Consider the following 25,113-nt stretch of genomic DNA (forward strand, 5'->3'; position numbering starts at 1 on the left):
TGTAAAATAAGCAACTTGCGTCCATGTGAAATGCCCGGCTCAAATACACGCACGTATATCCAGGCCCTCGTGTCACCAGACGGCGATGGTGCTACAACCTCTGTACGACAATTTGCATTTACTGAAATCAATCTTATGATTTTATGATTAGAGTATCATTCGATAACGTAAAAGTGCGACTATAAAGACAGCAAAACATGCAAAGCGTTACAAATCTTAAAAACCAGATGGAGGTGTCTGTAATACCGGCATCACACGGGAAAAATTAACCATTGATGGACACATGCGGTACATAATATTCTCGAACTGCAGTGTTTACATGAAGCTGGTATCTCAACTAGACTGCGCCAAATTTACCCTATCGCACCTATCACTTAGTCTAGCTAGTACATATGACCGCTAACCTACAGCTGTGCTAACTTTTCGATTTTTTTGGCCAATATATTACCATTTGGTCACCCTGACGTTCAACTGGCTACCCCCAAAGCCCTCTGAAGCACATAGCAGGGTCCTCAGAAATGCAGACAAATGCAGTCAGTTTAAGTGTCGAACCTCACGTTAAAGAAAACTATGGCGACATATTGTATTCATCTCTTAAATACCCAAATATACTTTAAATGTTACATTTTGATCTCTCTTTTATAAGACAGACTGTATAGTTAATCATTGGGAATGTTGATGCAACCTCCTTGGTTGATGTTTATCTTAGTCTTATTGTAGGAGATTGCATTTTACTCTTCTATATTGTTGTACGAGGCTATAAAGTTTTCGAAATACTATCTTGTATTTAATTTTACTCTCTCTCCCTCCCCCCCCCCCCTCTCTCTCTCTAACAGGATGTTACTTTTTGTAGTTTGGGCTCAAATCAGACACAAAATATTACTTTATTAGAAATTACACAGTTGCTACTGCATTAAAATCCAATATACAATGATTAAGATTCAATAAAAAGAGATTTTCTAGTGATAACGCCATTTCCCCCCAACTGCGCCATTTAGCCAATTGCGATTCGGCGCACTTGGGACATGTGCGTTTTGTGCCCTACCAACATATTCCTTTTAAATTCAGAATGTTGTCATAAACAACAATACGGTAATCACTATCAGCATGTCCATGGCTGTATTTATTCTATCATCATAAATCCTACGTTCGTAGCACCATGTTGTCGCATCATTCGTCAGTTTTTTCACAATTTTGACGTCTTGTGATTTTCAAGAAGTCTTATACAGAACCAACTACCGACAGGGATCTAAGTCAGCTTTTCGCAATCCATCGCTCACAAGAAATACGAATTTCGTACGATGCATGTAGGAGTTTCCCAAGATTCACCCACAGTTTATTTCATCGTGCGACAATCGTAGGACGAATGTTAGCAAGCCCTTGCAACGAGTTAGACCATTATCGGGGAATTTTAGATATAGAGGTACGCAGGGGTAAGAGACATTTAACGAGGACTTAGACTTTTCTTCCAAGGATTTCGACGAAATCTACTTTAAATTGATCGGTAGCGCATACATAGCTGTATGGGAGTACTTGAAGCAAACAAAAAGTTAACAGAATCTTCGAAAAATACCTGAAATAGTATATGTATACATTTCCTCTTCTGCCGTAGTATTTAGAAGTCCTTTGACACACAATATATTTCTTGCACCACTATTTCTCTATTTCAAGCGGATGAGAACTAATTCTATTTCTTATAGTTGTATGTGACCATGAAATAACCCACCTTAAATTTTCTTCATCCGTACATCTTGTTCGTCAATGGCAGGCAGACCGGGTTAACCAGGATTTCCTCAAAAGTACAGCCCGCTCTCTTGAACAGTAGCAGCCGTCTAATCTTTTCCAGACCAGTTTTCTCGGTTGATGATAATGTTTATGAATATTACCAGGGTTCAATTCCTAGGTTAGTGGTGTTCAACTTTACCATGATTGTATGGACCAATCACGGGGAAGGTGACTCAGCGTTTTGGTTATGTATCGCCTATCGCCCGTTAAGGCTTACGTCACATTTCAAAACCGGGGCCCGGTTTGTGGAAGCGAAAAATAGAAATGTATACATAAAAATATTCACGACTATTCTTTCTATATCTTGTGTAGTTTGGTGACTTTCATATCATACTTTTTCGGTTCCCGAAAGCATTATTTGTTCATATGTTTACGTATGTATATTTCTATTTTTCGTTTCCACAAACAGCCCGAAAGGCCAGGCTTTGGAAATGTGACGCGGGCATTAGCTAGTTGACTTATCCTTTGTGTAATTGATGGTGCCTATCTCTATTTCCACAGCCCTTTGGCCTCACATTCGTACTGGCACATGTATTACAGCGGAGTTTGTTAAACTACATCGCTCTCTTAAAAGTTGCTGTACCGATTTTTAAAAGTATTTAGTGTTACAAGAAGTAATAGCCGATAACACCCCTACTATTTGTGAAACTTAGAAATAGTCCAACATACATACTAAGCAGGATAAAGGACATTCGATCTCTTTGCCACCACCGAGCATTGAGCACATGCCATCGACTTCTCTGTACTTTACTAACCTTACCTCAGATTAGACGTTTATAGTAACATCTGAGTGTCTCAGACTGAATTCTTACAAGATGCACCAACGGGTGTAACATTTAGTATGATCATGACCCAACCGTGGTTTGAAACAAAGATCTATCAAATGTAACACAGTCACTCTTTGGGTATTTTTTGTTGTTGTTGTTGCTGAACGTCCACTCTAATAAGGAAATCCAACAATCAATTACATATGATAACCTTTGTTTCACCACCTCTTCTACATGCCTTATATCAGGGTTGTAGCCAGCCTGAAATCATTTTCAGCCCCCTTGATTTTGAATGGGAATCCTATCGAGCACCGAAGGCACGGCGTGACGTTGCGCGTCATTTCAAGGGGGTCTGGGTCCCAGAAAATGTTTAAATCAAGACCCTCTGAAACACTATTTCCTGCATTTTGAGGTGCAAATTTTGCTTGTAGACTAAGCTGTTCAATGGCATCTGTTTTGGTGAAGAAGAACACATGGGTTTCATTTTTTTTATATCTTTACATATCAATTTTTGTCTGTCCCAGGGGACGGAATGGGGAAAACTTTTTTTCAGTCCCCAGCTGCAAAATTCCTTCAAAGGACTGAAGGACAGATGCTGGCTACAACCCTGCCTTATATCTATCATCGTCTATTTGACCATTTCGCTCTGAAAATCTGGCAACCAGTATGTGAAGACATCCTATACCCTGAATGTAATGCATATATGTAGGACTCTGTGTAACAAACATAACCATCTTGGCAAAGGTAATACTGAAGAAGATATGTTCGCAAAAGTTTTATGATAGCAGTTTTTGGGTGAACTCTTCACAGCAAACTTAAAACAAACATGGTCATTCTTAACTGTGCACTTGAAAGAACAAAACAGCAAAAGCTCTTTTTAGTTCAAATTCATGTAAATGTTTCCCTCTTTACAGTTACTATGATGCCACCCTTATGCTTAGGGTATCTAACTTAAAAGGGACACACAAATCAACAACATCTCCACAGCTGAGCTTCGCTCCCTCATGGAAGACAAGTCTGAGTGGAGAAGAAGGATCCATTGCGACCCGTGAAGGCATCTACGATGTCCACGTTCAAGGTTCAAGGATCTAACTTAATTACATGGATGACATCTGTGCACATCAATTCTCGGCCATTTCCAAAAAGAAAAAAAGATTTAAACTCCAAAACGAGCAAAAATTTGACATTAACATTTCATAAAAACATATCCGAAAACATTAACTAATGTCATATAATGCCAGTGTCAAAATTCCAAGGTCAAAGAAGCAGATGAAAAATGAAAAATTATTGTTCAGTGCGTGTTCATTTGTTAAACCTTTTGAGGGCCAAACTTTTTTTTATTCACAAACTTGCGTAATCTTTAGGGTTCCAAGAGGACGTCATCTATAAAAAACTTATTAACATGGCCTTATGAATAATAGCTCACACACACAACTTGTCCAGCCAAGATCTAAACCTTTAATATTTCTTGTGTTTTTGACAATTACTGAGTACAAAAACATCCATGTGCAGTAAAAAGACGTCCATGCAGAACTACAATCTATATCATTCGTTTTGACTTTCAAATTTGTTTGCAACCAAAAGTTTTTTTATCTCTGTTAAGCTGCCAAATTATGGTACAATGTAGTAGCTAAGACATAGTCCATTTCCCATCATGCACCACTGCGGCGACTACAGTATGTATGCCCCCCTCCCCCTTACACATATTAAACATTATTCTTCATATCTTAATGTTCTTACAGTATTGTTCCAGTGATCAGAAAGTCCTGATATTTCTTTTGAAGGAACTTGGACACAAAATTACTTCATAACGATACCACGTATGCATCATTTCTTTGCATAGATAAATGTAAAATCACATTTTTAAACAGACATCAATGATCAAGTTTTCTGACAAATTGAATTGCTTATAGCCTATGCAACTGGTATAATGCAAAAGCACAGAAGCACACTAACATGTTTGACATTAAATGAAAGAGATCTCTCTTTGTAAACAAACATCACATTAATGCAATGTCTACAATATGAAAATCATAACAATGATTCTACAACTTTTCTACAAAGAACTAGTTGTTACTACATAAATGAGGCTTTTTGGTGGTTTTTGCACTTCTCACAATCACAGAGACATCATCTTACATCAAATATATCATTTTATGATTATCATTACTATTTCCTAATCTTACTTTTGCAGACCGTACCTTTACATTAAGTTGTGTGGTTAAATTTGTACACCTATAGGTGGTATATAGAGAACTTCTAAGTGATGCATGACGGGAAAGCACTCTGTTCTAGCACTGTGAACTGCAGCAACTTGTGTGGTGATATCTTGGCTCTTCATTTTTTCCTGAAGGGAAGAAAAATATACATATCTCAGTGTCATTTCATGAAGATTTAGTAAACCAACATATGAGGAAATGTTCATTGAACATACAGTGCTAAAAAGTCGTAAGTGCTGTACTTTTTTTTTGTTCGAAATCATTTGGAGTAACACTGTTAAAAGAGCCCTATACTCAGAAGGGGAAGTTATTTTCCAATGAATTCTGTATCAATGAATACATAATCAGCCGACTTTCTTTCAGAATTCCACTTACACCACATGTGTTTTGCAAAACAATGATACTCAGTAACCCCATGCAGACCCTACCCAATGTATTCCCTGTATGATTGTTCATATCAGATCCACATTCTACAGTGCAAATATTTTCCAAATAGATCGAGGGCAATATGTAGTCACCAAGACAGCAAATCAGATATCAAGGAATGCATAACAAGACACCTTTTTCTTGCCCCTAAAATAATTTTTGTAACCTTAAGTTTTTAAGCATTGTCAGGCACAATGTATTCAACAAGCCCAGGCTTGGGCAATTTAGTGGAAAACTAAAATGCTTTTTGATAAATGCGGGACTACTGGGTATTTTATAGTCAGGGCTTGAAATACCACCTGCATTTGCAGGTTAGTGCAGGTAAAATTGGAGCTGTGCTGGTATTTCTGGTGTCTACCTGCACCTAACCTGCACTGGTCCATGTACTAAATCTTATACATATATGTCCTATGATGTAGGTGTACGTGAATTGTTATTAGCTGCATTGACTGCTACCACCTATTTGGCACAAAAGAAAACATAGCAATGGTTCCGCAACAATTTTTGTATGATGCATACTTCATAAATTCATAGTGGTGCAGGTAAAACTTGTTTGGTGTAGCCGTGCAGGTAATTTTCAGTGTTACTTGCACCGATGCAGGTATACAAAAAAAAGGATTTCAAGCCCTTATTGTGTACTGTGATTAGTGTGAAGTATGCATTTTTTTACTTCTTTTCATCTATTGGAAAATAGCCTTTTCATGAAGTTAAGGGCTCATATACGATAATTAAAGAAAAGGGAGTAAATTGGAATGAAAATCCTGAAATGAAAGCACAATAATACACACATTCTTATACATGGGTTCGATGAAAGAGCTGGGCTGTCTACCTGGGCTGTCTACCTGGGCTGTCTACCTGGCCTGGCTATCACGTCAGGCTACTCAGATACCCCCATTCATAGCCCCATCATATGGCACTCAGCTGATTGACAGGCATAGTAATTGCTAATCTCCAACCTGCCAGTGACCTGAGGCTGGCCTGTCCATGTGCACCACTGGCTGGGCCCTTCGGGAATGTGTCTGGTAGGCATTCCTTGCAGGAACACAAATACCAGCACTGTGTGTGTGTGTGTGTGTGTGTGTGTGTGTGTGTGCGCGCGCTTGTGTGTATGTGTGAAATTTGTTTCTTTATTGAATATCTATCTTCTAGGACAGAAAATCTCAGCTAGTACAAGGACGAGCATAAATCACCGTAAAGCTAAAGTTGTACTGACCAGGGGGGGTATAATTACATGTACCTCCTTGTTCTCTATACTAGTATGCCATATTGACATATACACTCTTGGTCAGGTTTCTCCCCAGAAATTTTAGTGGAGAGTGGAGAGACTGGCAAAAATAACCTGACGGTAAGATGACTATTTTTTGGAAAAATTAATCTTATTTTCTGACAAGTTGAGATTGTAAAGTGTAAAGATTGTGAAGTAAACACGTTTGCACTGTTTAAGTGTTTTCATGAAAATAGGATCATTTTGAAATGACAGAAGGTGTCAAGTTCTCCAAGAATAATAGCAATTCCTTTAGCAATAGTGAAACGACTATTGTTTTTATCATCGCCCATTCACAAGTTTTAGCAGCCAATGCTGATTGGAAAAGTGACACCGCTTGGCACAAAAATCTGTGAATTGTCATGAATTTTAGCAAGCCTAACCAGGAAAATAGGAAGAAACACACTAAATTTTAGAAGTAGTAACGTTATAGTCGGGGCCAGGAACATAATGGAGGGCCGCCCTTGTTCCATCCTCTGGGGAGGACCCTGTCGGTAGTCACATAGCCTTTTAGATTGTTATCCACTGGACAATTTTTGTGTCCAGGACAGAGCCAAGTCCTCTCCTTCCACTGCCAATAATCTCTCCAACCTTGTACAATTGGATGGAGTCCAGGGGAAAGTCCTGTATTACCAGCACAGCTTTTGTGACATGTCAAAGGATATGAACCCAGGACCTCTGTTTTCTAGGTCAAACATTTGCCCAACACAACAAGGTAGAAGTCCGAGAAGATTGGCCAGGCAAGATTTCACCACAGGGGCATATATGAACAAACAAAATACTAACTAAGTAATTACTAGCTTGCAATTTTCAGACTAATCTAGTACATATACTAGTAATGCCATATTGCCGGAATAACAAGAAAACCTTACCGTTATAAAATCTTTTTACAAATAGAATGATAAAGGAGTATCTTCTAGACTAGGTTTTATATAACATCGGAGTCATCTGTTACTTTGCAAATACTTCATTTTAGGAATAGTCCTGACTAACAGCTTTTAGGAATACATGTAGTCCTGAAATGCAAGACTAAACAGCTTCAAAATTAGGATCTGGGACACGTCCCCATAATTATTACTACACACAGTGCTGGTACTTGTTCCTGCAAGGAATGCCTCCCAGACGCATTCCCGAAGGGCCCAGCCAGTGGTGCACATGGACAGGCCAGCCTCAGGTCACTGACAGGTTGGAGATTAGCAATTACTATGCCTGTCAATCAGCTGAGTGCCATATGATGGGGCTATGAATGGGGGTATCTGAGTAGCCTGACGTGATAGCCAGGCCAGGTAGACAGCCCAGGTAGACAGCCCAGGTAGACAGCCCAGCTCTTTCATCAAACCCTCTTATACATATACATTTTGTATCTTGTACTACATCAAGCTACTTACATGCTGGGGTAAGAAGAAAAAAAAGGTTTAGAATGTATAGAAAATAAGCATACACAAAAATTCAAAGGGGGAGGGGGGCAAGCCACACGACAAGGACTGTACCACCTTACCCATGGGGGGGTAGAGAGGAATGTAAACGTTCTATCTCAGTCGGGAACGCAGAAGTTGCTTCCTAAAAGTTCAGATGAGGATAGAGAACAAGACAGGAGACACTGGAGTTAGAGATGGAAACACAAGAGGCGAGTAGAAACAGTCTCCTGGCTTCCGGGAATCAAACCTGGGATCGCCAGATCACGATTATGATAGATTTTTACTAGGAAAACAGGAAAAAAAAATTTGTGTTTCCTGTTTCCTACCCTAGAAAAACCTGCCGACCATACTTTTTTTGTGGTGGGCAGTGGAGTCACATAGTTTCCAGTTAGCATTTTTCAGACTGCTTGATATTCAAGTAAAAGAAAAATGCTTATCCACAGATTCGTAACCAATATGTACAAAATTGAAGATTGACATTGAAATTGTCCTCATGCGGTTCAACTTTATTTTGTTAAACTATATTGTATCACTACTATCTTTACAAGTTTTGGCCAAAGCCTAAAAAAATTTAAAGTGAAAAAAAAAGATAATCCCTACCTACCAAACCTAATTTTCTAACTTTAAACACAACATTCTTTTTGTAGGCCTCAAGAGAACATGGTACTTGGCATAATTGCAGAGAGCCAGAAACTGAGCAAAAGTTGAAAAAGGTTACATTGAAGAAAGTTATCACAATGAGAAATGTAGAGAATGAAGAACTCTTTGACGTAAGAAAGTCTCGTTTCGAACAAAAAAGAAATTACACAGTGAACATTGCTCAAAGCATATTCTAAGCTGGTATATATAAATGTAACTGCTTGGACAAAGTTGTTGAAAAGAAGATAATGCGCCTACAATGTACAATCATCTAGACTGTCTCCCAATGTCAAAGTCATGTGACCTATTCCATGATCCTACAGTCCTGTTGACCTTTAGCTGACCCCTGACCTCTCACCTTTTGTTAGCAATGGACCCCAGTAGCCTGTTGCCAGCCAGGAAGGTTAGGGTGCCCAGGATGGCCAGGTACTTCAGGGTGTCAAACATGTTCTGCAATAACACAGAAAACATTTCTTGTCGGGGAATTTTAGATATAGAGGTACGCAGGGGTAAGAGACATTTAACGAGGACTTAGACTTTTCTTCCAAGGATTTCGACGAAATCTACTTTAAATTGATCGGTAGCGCATACATAGCTGTATGGGAGTACTTGAAGCAAACAAAAAGTTAACAGAATCTTCGAAAAATACGTGAAATAGTATATGTATACATTTCCTCTTCTGCCGTAGTATTTAGAAGTCCTTTGACACACGATATATTTCTTGCACCACTATTTCTCTATTTCAAGCGGATGAGAACTAATTCTATTTCTTATAGTTGTATGTGACCATGAAATAACCCACCTTAAATTTTCTTCATCCGTACATCTTGTTCGTCAATGACAGGCAGACCGGGTTAACCAGGATTTCCTCAAAAGTGCAGCCCGCTCTCTTGAACAGTCGCAACCGTCTAATCTTTTCCAGACCAGTTTTCTCGGTTGATGATAATGTTTATGAATATTACCAGGGTTCAATTCCTAGGTTAGTGGTGTTCAACTTTACCATGATTGTGTGGACCAATCACGGGAAGGTGACTCAGCGTTTTGGTTATGTATCATTGTATGTTCGCCTATCGCCCGTTAAGGCTTACGTCACATTTCAAAACCGGGGCCCGGTTTGTGGAAGCGAAAAATAGAAATGTATACATAAAAATATTCACGACTATTCTTTCTATATCTTGTGTAGTTTGGTGACTTTCATATCATACTTTTTCGGTTCCCGAAAGCATTATTTGTTCATATGTTTACGTATGTATATTTCTATTTTTCGTTTCCACAAACAGCCCGACCGGCCAGGCTTTGGAAATGTGACGCGGGCATTAGCTAGTTGAGTTAGCCTTTGTCTAATTGATGGTGCCTATCTCTGTTTTCACAACCCTTTGGCCTCACATTCGTACTGGCACATGTATTACAGTGGATTTTGTTAAACTACAGCGCTCTCTTAAAAGTTGCTGTACCGATTTTTAAAAGTATTTAGTATGATCATGACCCGACCGTGGTTTGAAACAAAGATCTATTAAATGTAACACAGTCACCCTTTGGGTATTTTTTGTTGTTGTTGTTGCTGAACGTCCACTCTAATAAGGAAATCCAACAATCAATTACATATGATAACCTTTGTTTCACCACCTCTTCTACATGCCTTATATCTATCATCGTCTATTTGACCATTTGCGCTCTGAAAATCTGGCAACCAGTATGTGAAGACATCTTATACCCTGAATGTAATGCATATATGTAGGACTCTGTGTATGTGATGATGTGTGACGGGGTCACTGATAAAGACTTAGTTTGGCCCACTAGTGACCTAGATAGACCGGAGATAGAGACCAGAGACTCACTCGAGCTCGAGGGTTGTGAGGGCCAGGGGAAGGTCCAGCTATGAGTCACTAGTACGTAGGATTTCATGGATTAAAGAAGTTCAAGAGCACACTTCAGTCTCGCGCCTCCTGACAGTGTAACAAACATAACCATCTTGGCAAAGGTAATACTGTACAAGAAGATATGTCGCAAAAGTTTTATGATGCCAATTTTTGGGGTGAACTCTTCACAGCAAACTTAAAACAAACATGGTCATTCTTTACTGTGTACTTGAAAAAAAAAATAGCAAAAGCTCTATTTAGTTCAAATTCATGTAAATGTTTCCCTTTTTACAGTTACTATGATGCCACCCTTATGCTTAGGGTATCTAACTTAATTACATGGATGACATCTGTGCACATCAATTTTCAGCCATTTCCAAAAAGAAAACAAGATTTCAACTCCAAAACGAGCAAACATTTGACATTAACATTTCATAAAAACATATCCGAAAACATTAACTAATGTCATATAATGCCAGTGTCAAAATTCCAAGGTCAAAGAAGCAGATGAAAAATTATTGTTCGGTGTGTGTTCATTTGTTAAACCTTTTGAGGGCCAAACTTTTTTTTATTCACAAACTTGCGTAATCTTTAGGGTTCCCAGAGGACGTCATCTATAAAAAAAATTATTAACATGGCCTTATGAATAATAGCTCACACACAACTTGTACAGCCAAGATCTAAACCTTTATTCTTTCTTGTGTTTTTGACAATTACCGAGTACAAAAACATCCATGTGCAGTAAAAATGCGTCCATGCAGAACTACAATCTATATCATTCGTTTTGACTTTCAAATTTGTTTGCAACCAAAAGTTTTTTTATCTCTGTTAAGCTGCCAAATTATGGTACAATGTAGTGGCTAAGACACAGTCCATTTCCCATCATGCACCACTGTGGCGACTACAGTATGTATGCCCCCCTCCCCCTTATACATCTTAAACATTATTCTTCATATCTTAATGTTCTTACAGTATTGTTCCAGTGATCAGAAAGTCCTGATATTTCTTTTGAAGGAACTTGACACAAAATTACTTCATAACGATACCACGTATGCATCATTTCTTTGCATAGATAAATGTAAAATCACATTTTTAAACAGACATCAATGATGAAGTTTTCTGACAAATTGAATTGCTTATAGCCTATGCAACTGGTATAATGTAAAAGCACAGAAGCACACTAACATGTTTGACATTAAATGAAAGAGATCACTCTTTGTAAACAAACACCATATTAATGCAAATTGTCTACAATATGAAAATCATAACAATGATTCTACAACTTTTCTAAAAAGAACTAGTTGTTACTACATAAATGAGGCTTTTTGGTGGTTTTTGCACTTCTCACAATCACAGAGATACCATTTTACATCAAATATATCATTTTATGATTATCATTACTATTTCCTAATCTTACTTTTGCAGACCGTACCTTTACTTTGAGTTGTGTGGTTGAATTTGTACACCTATAGGTGGTATATTGAGAACTACTAAGTAATGCATGAAGGGAAAGCACTCTGTTCTAGCACTGTGAACTGCAGCAACTTGTGTGGTGATATCTTGGCTCTTCATTTTTTCCTGAAGGGAAGAAAAATATACATATCTCAGTGTCATTTCATGAAGATTAGTAAACCAACATATGAGGAAATGTTCATTGAACATACAGTGCTAAAAAGTCATAAGTGCTGTACTTTTTTTTTTAAAATCATTTTGAGTAACACTGTTAAAAGAGCCCTTTACTCTAGAAGGGGCAGCTATTTTCCAATGAATTCTGTATCAATGAATACATAATCAGCCGACTTTCTTTCAGAATTCCACTCACACGACATGCGTTTTGCAAAACAATGATACTCAGTAACCCCCATGCAGACCCTACCCATATATTCCCTGTATACATATCAGACACATCCTTCAGTGCAAATACTTTTCACATAAATGCATCCCAGGCAAAAAAACACACCAAGACAGCCAATCAGATATCAGGGAATGCATGACAAAACACATTTTATTATTTCCGTGAATAGTTTCATCAGGTTGGTACGTCACTGAATAAAGAGACTCTTTTCACACAACCATTGGTTTATTCACATTTTCTTATTGTTCCTAAAATTATGTTTGCAACCCAATCTTTTTAGGCTTTATCAGGCACAATGTATTCAACAGTAGGCTAAGGCAATTTAGTAGAACTGAATTCTTTTATTAAAAGTTTTAAATATCCTTTTCTGAAATTTAGGGCACCTTAGTATACCTAGTATGTAAATATTTCATAATTATATAGGATTAAAAATGGAGAGTAAATTGGAATGAAAATCCTGAAATGAATGCACAATAATACACACATTCTTAATATACATATACATTTTATATCTTGCACTACATCAAGCTACTAACATGCTGGGGTAAGAAGAAAAAAAGGGTTAGAATGTATAGAAAATAAGCATACACAAAAATTCAAAGGGGGAGGGGGGCAAGCCACACGACAAGGACTGTACCACCTTACCCATGGGGGGTAGAGAGGAATGTAAACGTTCTATCTCAGTCGGGAACGCAGAAGTTGCTTCCTAAAAGATCAGATGAGAATAGAGAACAAGACAGGAGACACTGGAGTTAGAGATGAAACACAAGAGGCGAGTAGAAACAGTCTCCTGGCTTCCGGGAATCGAACCTGAGCTTGGCAGATCACTATTATATTCGATTTTCCTAGGAAAATAGGAAAAAATTTTGTGTTTCCTGTTTCCTACACTAGAAAAACCTGCTGACCCTAGCCTTTTTTGTGGTGGGTAGTGGAGGCACATAGTTTCCAGTTAGCATTTTTCAGACTGCTTGATATTCAAGTAAAAGAAAAATGCTTATCCACAGATTCGTAACCAATATGTACAAAATTGAAGATTGACATTGAAATTGTCCTCATGCGGTTCAACTTTATTTTGTTAAATATATTGTATCACTACTATCTTTACAAGTTTTGGCCAAAGCCTAAAAAAATTTAAAGTGAAAAAAAAAGATAATCCCTACCTACCAAACCTAATTTTCTAACTTTAAACACAACATTCTTTTTGTAGGCCTCAAGAGAACATGGTACTTGGCATAATTGCAGAGAGCCAGAAACTGAGCAAAAGTTGAAAAAGGTTACATTGAAGAAAGTTATCACAATGAGAAATGTAGAGAATGAAGAACTCTTTGACGTAAGAAAGTCTTGTTTTGAACAAAAAAGACATTACACAGTGAACAATGCTCAAAGCATATTCTAAGCTGGTATATATAAATGTAACTGTTTGGACAAAGTTGTTGAAAAGAAGATACTGTAATTCACTTTATCTTCACGGTACCAAATTTTCACGGTCTGAGAAAATTGAACTTGTTCTCGGAACTAAATGTTCACTGTCGAGGCAAGTGTGCATGAAAATAGTCTGTGAATTATTTTTTATCGGTAATGATAAGTTCACGTTACAGTCGTCACCGTGAAAACCGTGAACATAACATTACAGTGAAAAAATCAGGAATTACAGTAATGCGCCTACAATGTACAATCATCTAGACTGTCTCCCAATGTCAAAGTCATGTGACCTATCCCATGATCCTACAGTCCTGTTGACCTTTAGCTGACCCCTGACCTCTCACCTTTTGTTAGCAATGGACCCCAGTAGCCTGTTGCCAGCCAGGAAGGTTAGGGTGCCCAGTATGGCCAGGTACTTCAGGGTGTCAAACATGTTCTGCAAAAACACAGAAAACATTTCATGTCAATATAAATTCTACAACAAGTTTCTGTACATGTAGTAGCATGTAAGTCTTGATGAAAGAGGCTGGAAATTTGAATCAGAGCTGTTGTTGCTATTCGACATGCACACTACCAGAAAAGGTTGCAATCCTAACGATGAGACATTAAGCTTAGGTCCTCATTCATGTCAAAAAGATCTAGGGAAATTTCCAACTGTAATAAACCTATATGTACATGCACTGTACATGTATATGCACTGGACATACTGTCTGTTTTTCTGTCCAGACCAGTTGAAGATACCTCTTCAGTGAAAACTGGCTCAAGATCACTATCACTTTTTCAAAGACACTTAATATGCTGATGACTTCTCCTTATATAGAGTATACAAGGGAAACAACTTACCAGTTGTACAAAGAAGAGGTAATACAGCACCAGGATACCTGAAATAAAAAAACAGACCAATAAGACATATTTTTCGTCATTTCAGATCATAACTACTATATAGCATCGCAGAGTGTAAAGGAAGGGTTGGTTTAAAGCCCACTGGTCCTGAGTTGGAGTGCTCCAATGTTGTGCCCTTGGGAAAGGCACTTTACATCTTCACAAGGGAAAAATTTGGCTAAGGCCGCCCCTCAGATAGGACGTTAAATGGAGGTCCAAGGTTTGGGGACAGCCACAACTCAAGCACACAAGAGAACCTGGCACACTTATTCAGTTATTGAAAAGTGAAGGGGTTTTTCCTGATGTGAGTGGATCAAATAAATCTGTCTGGATAATTAGCTTGTACTTGTCAGTACAAACCTGGTGTGCTATGTCAAAAGGCGATTCACTAGGTATGCAGTACAAATGAACAACTACAAAAAACAGCAAGATCAGGAATGATCAGATCACATCTAAAAAACAAGACTTACTTCCCAGTCCGATGTGGAAACCAATAGCGGACAGGGACAGGGGGAAGTTGGCGATGTTGACTCCAAGCTTGATCCACTGAGGAAGCAAAAATGATCATATTAGGACAATGGATCAACTTGATGGACTTCCATGGCTCAACCAAATGAGAAAACAACAATGGCAGAGGATAAGTAATTATTCTACATGCAGAAACTACAGGGAGATACCCCAACAAGAAGCAAAAACTACTGGGGGATACCAAAATGAGCTTGCAACTGCATTCACGGCAACAAATATCAATCTCTAGCAGACTATTCGAGACTGTCTGACGTCTGAAGTTTATTATACCCGTCAATTGGTCAATTGATCAGTATTGTGGTCACTAGGGGTGGGCACTTGTACAAAACCGTTATATTCTCGTTGGAACAGTCCAGAAAAAACGGACATGAAGAAAATCAGTAGACCCTTAAGACCAATTAGAAAATGATTAGAATATCGAAAGGCATTCATATGTTTTGCTGTCCACAGACCAAAGGAAATAATGCCAGTAGAAGTTAGATACTCCATCAAAAAGATTCCTTTGCAGTGAAATATACAATTGTTTTGAGCATTGCCCATTCACAAGTTTTCACAGACAATTAGGTCCAGGTTCAGGTCGGGACCTGGACCTGATCCTCTGGACCTGATCCTCTACCCTACCTGTACCTGAATTTTCTATAGCGATACCCAGCCCTAGCCGTCACCCATGTATTTGTTTTTCAATCTGTATTTAGCCTGAAGTTACTAGTATCCCTTCAGCCTAAGTCTGTTTTTAATGGTTCAAGGTTTAGAGTAAGTTAAGAGGTCTTCCATTACACATACTCGTTTACAATAATTTAACTAATTTTGTGATATGCATGTCCTTTGTATCATCTTTTCTTTGTAACAAAAAAGGATAAATGAATGGACAGAAAAGACAGCTGTACTGACCAATCCGAGCAGGATGAGAACTGGCAACAGTACCAGGCCGGTGAACGCAGTGGATACGGTGGCAGGGGGGCGCACCTCTGGCTCACGGAACATGTGCTGGGGGTGGGGGGCAAAAACAGACAGGTGTTAGTCATTGTCTGATGCTAAGAGGAATACTCAATACAAAACTTACAAAGAAGAAAGGGTATGTCATACCACAAGGGGTGGTATAACCCCTACGGTGCTGTAATACACTGTATGACTCTACTACAGCGGCGCTCCCGAAATACGCGTCAACTTGCGCGAAACGTCCTCCGAAATTTCGCAGTGCGTTACGCATTCTTTCGCAGCGCGTTCCGCGAAATTTCGCAAGACGTTGCGCAGTCTTTCGCAGTGCGTTCTGCGAAATTTCGCAAGGCATTCTGCGAAGTTACGCAGCGAGTTTCGCGAAAAGCAGGAGCCTAACGCAAATTCCTACTGCGTAATTCTGCGAAACTTCCGTAGAAACACGCCGCATTAATATGCAGACCGCCCGCGAGGTGGGCGGAGAAATATCACGGTTTGTTTACCTTTCCTTTGAAGCCGGCGCGCCAAAGGCAAAGTACATATACGAGTACATGTACATACCGGACGGGGTAGTCGCTTCTCACAAATCTACTAGCCTCTACCTTTTGTTGTCATGTACCAAATTCAATGAAAGTCACACAAAATGAACAAAAATGCTATTAGTAATACTGCTATAAAATAACCACAGGCCTGTGTCCTTGGTAAAGTTACGAAAATACAACGTAAAAATGTACTTTTGGTTTGCAATGCCACCCTATTCATTATTAGCAACGCCGTCATGGTGACAAATTTTGTGCCTTAGAACTTTCCTATCTTGTCAATATCTGCGTACCAACATGTGTCAGTATTTTCCTCATATTTTACCACATAAAAGTTACGGGAAAGTTTGTTTTTTTTTTCTTTTTTTTTCTTCCATAATTTGGAACGCTCTGAGAAACAGCCGGGGAGACTTCTATATTCGGCTATCCTCGTTTCACATTCGGCGGGGGTTGATTCGCTTCATCTCGGCAAGGAGGTTGAAAAAGGAATCGTCGTCAGCAAATGGTGTGCTTGGAGTTCTCACGAGATAAAACGATCTTCGTTGACAATGTTCGGTGTGCTTACATTTACAAGGAGGAAAGACGACGGGAGCACTTCCGTGTAAAGACGTCAAAATTAGCGTGCGAAAAACACTGTCTCGCAATCACATTCTGCTTGGTGCTCCGTGATTTTTTTATTCCCACTTCGCTGCATGAAATTTTGCAGTGAGAACGACCCTTTACCCCACGACTAAAACCTGTATAGTAGCAAGTTTTCGAGTTGAGAACTACAATTTGTAGAGGACGCACGTAACCCGATCCGCATGGGAAATGCCGCTATTTGTGCCGTTACCATGGCAGCAGCTATGGCGGCAGTCTTCAGATGTACGTCTTGGACAGGGCGTGCCCGATTACACTCAAGATCCAATCAACTTGTCACCAATCACAGCCAACAGCGGCGACAAAAAAAAAAAGGCGGTAACATTTGACATACAGATTTTTGGTTCGGTTGTTCGTATTTACATTTTGTCAGTTGCAGTTTAAACTGATACTAAGTACATGATGGCACCAAGATGACAAAAGGTGGAGTTTCTTCATACACCGGCACATATTAGTGATGTACCTACCGTATTTCCAACATTTTGAAAAGATGATGGTCGATCGGGTTTTAAACGCTATATGTTGGGATATGATGTAGTATACATTTGTTGATGTTTATATTATCAGCATTGCATTAGACTGGTCTGGTTTTAAATCTCACCACCAATAATTCTGAGACGCACCTAGTCCGATAGTGTCTAATTGATAAACGACTCGTTTAAATTAGGGCTAGATCGTCACCGCTGCTAACAGCGTCCTTATTTTTCAAGCGGTATATTTTTTTTGCTTTTGTACTCATTCATACAATTCCCGCTCAACAGTCTTGCAGCATGAATTGGAAATACACAATTTCTCAAATATATGGACGAACTCTTTATTATTATTTCAACATTTTAAAACCAAGAGCTTATGATAGTTATTGCCTTATATCTGTATCAGTTGTCAAACCAAGACGTCAGAAGCTAGGATCGTTGCGAGGTTGAATGTGTGTGAACGACCGACAGTGATGTTCCGACCCAAGAGCTCCGTAACAGGTAGGTCTTCTTGGCCAAGCTGCACCCCCGATGATCAGCAATATACCAAGGAAACCAACGGATGGAAACCCAAATCCCATCTTATAAAAACAACTACCAATACATAGTAGAAGTACAAATGTACACGTAACGTTAGTTACGCTAACAGAACTTTGAACAGATACGCAGACAAAACACGGTTAATAAATACATTGAAAACACATAAGGTGAATGTATACCCTAAACACATAATGTTTATTGTATGCCCTGTATTGTTTCTTTCGTTCGACTGTCCGATGACCAGGGGCTGCCGTCTGCGATGCCGTAAGAAACAGAACTCTGTAAGGAACAGGTAGGTCTCCTTGGCTAAGTTGCACCCCGATGATCAGCAGTGCGCCAAGCAAGAAACCCGAATCCCATTACGCTGGCTTACAAAATCATTATCTATCGATGCTTTACTACATAGAAGTACATGTAATATTAGTTAAACTATATGACACTAACACGTTTGAACAGATACGCAGACAAAATACAGTTAACAAATTAAAACACATAATATAATGTTGAATGAATGCCCTGTATTGTTTCCTTCGTTCGACTGTCCGGCGACCAGGAGCGGCCGTCAGCGATGTTCATCCAAAGAGTTCCGTTAGGAACAGGTAGGTCTTGTTGGACCCCTCTGGCTCTGCACCCCCGCCGACCAGCAGCGTCATTTCAAGTGAAGCCAGACGATGAAAACCTGAATCCTAGATATCGTCTAGAAAAGTAGCTATGAATATGATATCAATACCAATAACGTTACATTGAGCATCATTCTAGCTAGAAATACAGGTTATGACCGAGCAGATATAACTTTGATATCGTTTTACATTATACATAATGTAACGTTATATTGAATATATTCAGACTTGCGAAGAAAAAGGTGTCTAAATCTAGGATCGCTGCAAGGTTGGATGAATTCCCTGCAGCAAGGTTGCGCCATGTGTCCATCGTCCGACGACCAGGAGAGGCTGACATCGATGTTCCGACACAGGAGCTCGTCAGCAACCGGTAGGTTTTGTTGGCCCCTGCACCCTGGACGACCAGCAACGTCATTCCAAATCAAGTCGGCGGATGAAAACCTGAATCCTAATCCTCTAGAAAAGTAGATATCAATGCCTACTACGAAGGAGTATAGCTTTATCTAGGAATTATGGACGGGCATTATATGGTTTTACACATGTATACAATATATAACCAATTCACGCAAATCCTGCATGTCTTATATTTCCACTTTCAAGAGGAAAAAATGCCACATTAACGATTATTCAACACAAGCTAACTTTAACGCCATTCCTTTCCCTTTTTTTTTCTGGTAAAATTGCGTAACGTTATGTCTGTTATGACATTAGCTGTCATTTATGGGCTAACATCCAAGTCAAGAATAATTACTAGTACATTGCGTTGGAACATTCATAATGCTCAACGTTCCATAACTCACAACAGTGAATGGGCTTAGAATGAGTTCAAAACTATTGCAAGAATTATTACAACATGCAACAGTTGGGTTGGAACCGTCGACTTGTAGGTCTCGGAACGCCGGCTGACCTAAACTTTCTTCAGCAACATCATTGCGTCTCTAGCATTTCGTTGTCTTCGCCATCGTATGTCTGAGTCAAAACTGACAGACATTTGCGTGGTTATATTATCTTTTATACAGTGAGAATTGTCTGAACACGAAGCCAGCGTCAGCGCCGCCATCAAAAATTTCCTTCCTAAATCGGCTTGGGTGACTCACAACGCGAGTCACCAGCAACTTCGCTGTCTGAATGCCTCTAGCTGCCGACAAAGATTAGACCTTCAATTACTGCTGATTACAAGTTCATAGTCATTTCTAAGAATCAAATCGTCACAACAATAAAACAAGGAGCCTTGCAAAATCCTTTGTTCGCAAGGCTTGACTTGTCTGCATGTACCATTATGCCGAAGTGGTCCCGTGGAAAGAAAACTTTTCTCTTCAAGGCTCATTTCTTTGACCAAAGAACAACTTTGTGTAGTGTCTAATTGACAGAAATCCATTTAATTAAAATTAATCGTTCCTATATCACAATCACTATATGATATACTATACATCAGAATACACGTTTCCATATTTTACCATATTACTTTAAAAGTGGAGTCGTCCACTGACCCCTTGTGACCTTGTTTTCCTGCTGCTGCTGCGACGGCCATCTTGAAGAAATTACGCGAAACACGATTTTCACATCAACAACAACTATGATTGTTTTTTTGTCGCGGAATACTAAAATTGGGCCTGCTAACATACATTTCAAGAACTTAAGATAATCAGATACAAGACTAGATTGTTTGCTTGTGAAATCTGCCGTAGTTTTCCAGTCTGTCTACATAGAAATGACGAATTGTAACGTTAGAGTAGAGCCGATTTCGTGTCGGTTTATCCTGGGTTTACGCAAGTACGCTATCTACGGGTCATTGACCCTTAATGTCTTGCGTTGTTCGATGTCATTTCGGTCCTCAATCAAAGAACGTGTAACAGTTTTACGTCGACTTTTCTTAACCCTTCTGTTTGTAATCTATTCGGCTACTTATTTGATTTGTTCATGATTTGGGACCGCACCGCCACGCGGTCAGACGTTCTCCGAGTTGCGCTCCCGCCACGCTTTTCCAGCCCCCATATTATCTACAATTTATCAATGAATACGTGATAATAAGGACGATCAATTGTCATGTTGATTGCATTGTGTAATCACTGCTCATTAACGACCAAAATTTGCGTAAGATTTCTTACGTAGAAGGCTTTCGCATGGGTGTTTCGATTACGCAGGGGGATATTTCGCAGTGCGTTACGCAAACTTTCGCAGTGCGTTCTGCGAAATTTCGCAGTGCGTTACGCAAAATTACGGACTGCGTTCTGCGAAATTTCGGAGTGAGTTCTGCGAAATTTCGGAGTGAGTTCTGCGAAATTTCGCAACACGTTTCGCGCAAACTGACGTATATTTCGGGAGCGCCGCTGTACTACTACTGGAACTACTACAAAACTTACTCAAGCATCTGTACATTTTTAGTAAACTGACAGCGAGCATTTGCTGTTTTTCGTTTACTGTCTGGCTGTTTACTAAACTTATCTATTTGCTTGAGTTACTTTTGTATTGAGTATCTAACTACTTCCATGTGAGACCTACCTTGACACAGAGAATTGTGTTATTGTAATGAATAATACTGAATATATAAGTATGCAATATTTTAGATTTTAATTTATCTGTCACATTTATGAGGAAATCTGCACGACTATGGTTAAACGGAAAAGCAAGCATTCACATGCAAAGCATGAAATATAACATAATAAAATCAAATAGTACAGTATTAGCTATAGCTTTATAGCTTGAAGTACATTCTGTAAGAGCTACATTGTGTAGCTAGCCTACATGTACAACATCTACATTGTACTTCTAAAGAAAGGCAGTACTACCCTTGCTTTAGGGGAAAGCATGCTTTTACACACAAAGAAATGCCGTGATATTACAACGCGTTGTCAAAGAAGCCACTCATCAAAATAAAAGTTTCTGCACAAAATGTGCTTGGAACATAGCATTGTCAACAATCATTGTGGCTTGTACATTTTACAAAATAATATCTAAATGTTTGATATTCTTTCAGACCTATAATTTTGAATGAATATTTCAATTTCAAGGTTTTGTCTTTTTTTTTTGTGTCATCGACTGACCATACAAACTCACCTTGATCTCTTCCCGTGGTTGGTACAGGTTTGGCTTCTCTTCTGAGGTCGCAGAGTCTTCAGGGAACTTCAATTGTAGGTCAGCCTGGGAGAGAAATGGCAGTTGGAATTATAAAGGGGTTATGTGGCAAGTCTTCAGCCCAGGACCCAGAGATCCTGGGTTTGAATCCCTTGATATGCCATTGATCTTGTGCACTAGGGACTTTCCTCACTTCACTCAGGTAAAATGGAGAACCTAGCTTCAGTTAGGGCCGTCCCCTCAGATAGGACGTTAAATGGAGGTCCATGTTTAAGGTCAGACATACCGAGAGCAAGTTCAAGAACCCACCATTTATTGAAAAGTTTAGGTGTTCTTCCCAGTGTGAGTGTTCAAAACCCACATGTACATGTACAGTCTGTACCTGGGACAACTATTGTCATATTGAGGTCACCCTAGTTAGAACAGAATGGCAGCCACTCCAGACTATAACATTGCAATATAGCCCTGCCAAAATTGTAAGACACAATTCAACCCGACTGTGAAGAGAGAGTAGTTGGCTCACTATATAACAATAAAGAAGCAACATTACATCCCCCCTCTCTCTCTCTCTCTCTCTCTCTCACACACACAGGTAACAATTTATGAAGTGTCCAGGTTGACTGGAGGCCCTTTGGTTAGAGATGTGTTGTTTTTTTTTTACATTTGGGTTTGTGGCTTCTCTATTCTTGCAATGACACATTATCACCTAATGCTTAAGCCTATGTAGTGTCTTCTCATCACATAGACAGTGAAGTACCAATTGACATACCACATTCCAGGCAAATGGATTCTGGATCAGTGCATCTCCGACAACAAGGTCCATGGCATACAGGCCACTCAGGCTGTTGAAGTGCTCCTTGGCACTAGCACCAATGTCCTATGGATAAAATATAACATGTTAAGTCGTCTTCATGTCAAGTTATCTTTCTATCATTGGCGACATTGAATGTTAGAGCGGCTACGCACGTGGATACAGGATCTGTAGGTCGGGGGTTTAATTCCCAACAGTTATAACTTATAGCTAGACGTTGTGTACTTGGTAAAGGCACTTTACACTTTACACGATGGTGTCCGAGGATGAACTGAACTGAACACGACTGTCCTCACTCAACCTATGTGCAAAAATGGATACCTGACCCAATACCGTGCCCCAGACATAGTAGATAGCAACCCACTATCCGTACAGGCTCTAAAAGGCTATGGCACTATCTTTAACTTCTGTTTTACCTCTTACTGATAGCAGTTCCTTTTTCTAGAATGCAGACTTAAAATTTGATGTAGATTACTTTCAATTGGCTTTCTTAAAAATCAGGAAAAAAGGCAATGTTTTTTTGGAATGAAACATAAAGCAATTAGTTATTTTCTAAAAATCTTTTTCCCTACGAACCAAAGAAATTTGAATAAACTTCATAACAAAATGGATCCCAAAGCATGCATTCGCTAGATGAATCATGCATTTTCTTTTCAAATGTGTCAAAAACTTCAATAAAAGACTAGAAATACAATGTAACTGAAAGAGAACAATAGTCTAACAATGCTATGTCATCTAGGTGTTATGTCAATGTTGGAGTGTTTCGTCTCATAGTGCCATGACAAGGGACACTGTAAGATAGCGACACACCGTTGCTTTCTGCAGAGGGAACGCCATACAAGTAATGAGTACTGCTTGTCTGGAACTAGTTCTGCATTTTTACAAACTATAGCAATAATAAAGCATTTAGTGCTATGATTTGTCTTTTTGCAAAATAAAAACCGAAAACACGACTATTAACAGCTGCCATTCTGTTTTGTAACCATCAGATTTGAAAGTTGTAAATTACACTGAATTTTGACAAGCTAGTAAGATAAGACCTAGGAAAAAATGTTGTGTTTCCTGTTTCCATAGCTACCTTATAAAAAAATTCTTTCTGCCAACCCTACACATAGTTTCCAATTTTTATTGAAGCAAAAACACTGCTTGTCCTATCCAATGAAGGATAAATGTATCCATTATGCACAACATTAAAGTTTGACATTGAAAGACAAGTGTCCTCATGCATGTCAGTTTGCTTTGTTCAACTCTATTGCAACATGTGTCACTTGTAAGAGTTTTGGCCAGCCTAAAAAAATTGCAAGAAAAAGAAGGTTATCCCTAACTACCGACCCTAATTTTTTCTGGACTGAAACAGGAAACACAACATTTTTTCCTAGGCCTATGGACAATACAATATCTTCACAATATTGTTTAAAATCAGTCTTAAGCTAAACTGACCAGCTCAAACTTGTAGACGTGGTCATCGTCAGCCTCGGCCACAAAGATGACCTCCTGCTTGGTCCTCTTGTTGGTCAAGCGGACGAAGGCCTGTGGGAAAAACATAGGTGCAGTTCAGTAATGAGCAGCTAGAGGGACTCACAATGTACAAATGAACATCAGTCCTTAAGACATAGTTCTAAATGATTTTTCCCAAATCCTTTTTCCCAAGTTTTTACAGTCAAACTTGGTCCAAGTTATCAGAGGCAGGAAGCGATGTTTACATGTAGATAAGATAGGATACTCCACCAAACAGAATCCTTTGTAGCGAAATGGACCATTGTTTTGAGTATTGCCCATTCACAAGTTTTCACATACAATTAGGTACAGGTTCACAGCGTGCAAAATGCCCACTTGCACATTGCAACCACTTTTTGCTTGGTGCAAATTACTTCTAAACTCAGGTTGCACTGGGTGCAACTTAGATTCTGAGCCTCAGAACTCGATTTTGCTGTCAATTTACTTGGAAGAAATAAATGGACTGAGGCAGCTCCGTTTCATATCAGCCAAACATGTATGTATTTTACCTTTTTTCAGAAATCAGTGAATTGTAGGTGGTGCAACTTGAAATTCAGTTGTGCAACCTAGTTTTTGCCCCAGGTTCGCACTGTGCAACCTGGCTCAGAAAATTATTTTGTACACTGGGTTCAGGTCCGGACCTGGACCTGATCCTCTGGACCTGAATTTTCTGTACCGCTACCCACCCCTATATGTGAGAGGTTATCTAACATTATCCCGGTTTTACCTGGTGAGCCTCCATGGCAGAGTTGTCTGCCTTGTCCTTCAGTAAGAACTTCATGACCAGGTTCTGGTGATGGTCACCTGCAAGGTTGGACCCCGTCTTCTGGGGGTACTGCACCCTGAAATACGAGAAGGGGGAGGGGGGCACTGTTAGGGCAATGACCACTTATACATGTACGCAGCCGTAGAAGGCCCA

At 39.3% G+C, this 25,113-nt stretch overlaps 1 protein-coding gene across 6 annotated transcripts in view; it reads right to left on the minus strand.

The window, feature by feature from the left end:
- Positions 1-3,987: 3,987 nt before the first annotated feature.
- LOC118404202 (dolichyl-diphosphooligosaccharide--protein glycosyltransferase subunit 2-like) overlaps positions 3,988-25,113 on the minus strand; it is a 34,807-nt gene continuing 13,681 nt past the window's right edge. For 2 of the 6 annotated variants that reach the window (XM_035803229.1, XM_035803224.1), the window contains 10 exons: positions 24,922-25,036; positions 24,138-24,227; positions 22,656-22,763; positions 21,869-21,952; positions 15,956-16,051; positions 15,007-15,082; positions 14,498-14,535; positions 13,999-14,090; positions 12,878-12,938; positions 11,045-11,955 (listed from right to left, as the gene is read on the minus strand). In XM_035803229.1, coding sequence (XP_035659122.1) covers positions 12,908-12,938; positions 13,999-14,090; positions 14,498-14,535; positions 15,007-15,082; positions 15,956-16,051; positions 21,869-21,952; positions 22,656-22,763; positions 24,138-24,227; positions 24,922-25,036 — 730 coding nt within the window. In that variant the 3' untranslated portion in view covers positions 11,045-11,955; positions 12,878-12,907. Of the gene's footprint in view, positions 4,900-7,958; positions 8,022-8,876; positions 8,969-11,044; positions 11,956-12,877; positions 12,939-13,994; positions 14,091-14,497; positions 14,536-15,006; positions 15,083-15,955; positions 16,052-21,868; positions 21,953-22,655; positions 22,764-24,137; positions 24,228-24,921; positions 25,037-25,113 lie in introns of those variants that run through there. The other 4 variants (XM_035803227.1, XM_035803225.1, XM_035803226.1 and 1 more) reach the window with 4 other exon arrangements.

Source organism: Branchiostoma floridae, chromosome 17, assembly GCF_000003815.2.
Source record: "Branchiostoma floridae strain S238N-H82 chromosome 17, Bfl_VNyyK, whole genome shotgun sequence".
In the NCBI taxonomy this organism is placed as follows: Eukaryota; Metazoa; Chordata; class Leptocardii; order Amphioxiformes; family Branchiostomatidae; genus Branchiostoma; species Branchiostoma floridae.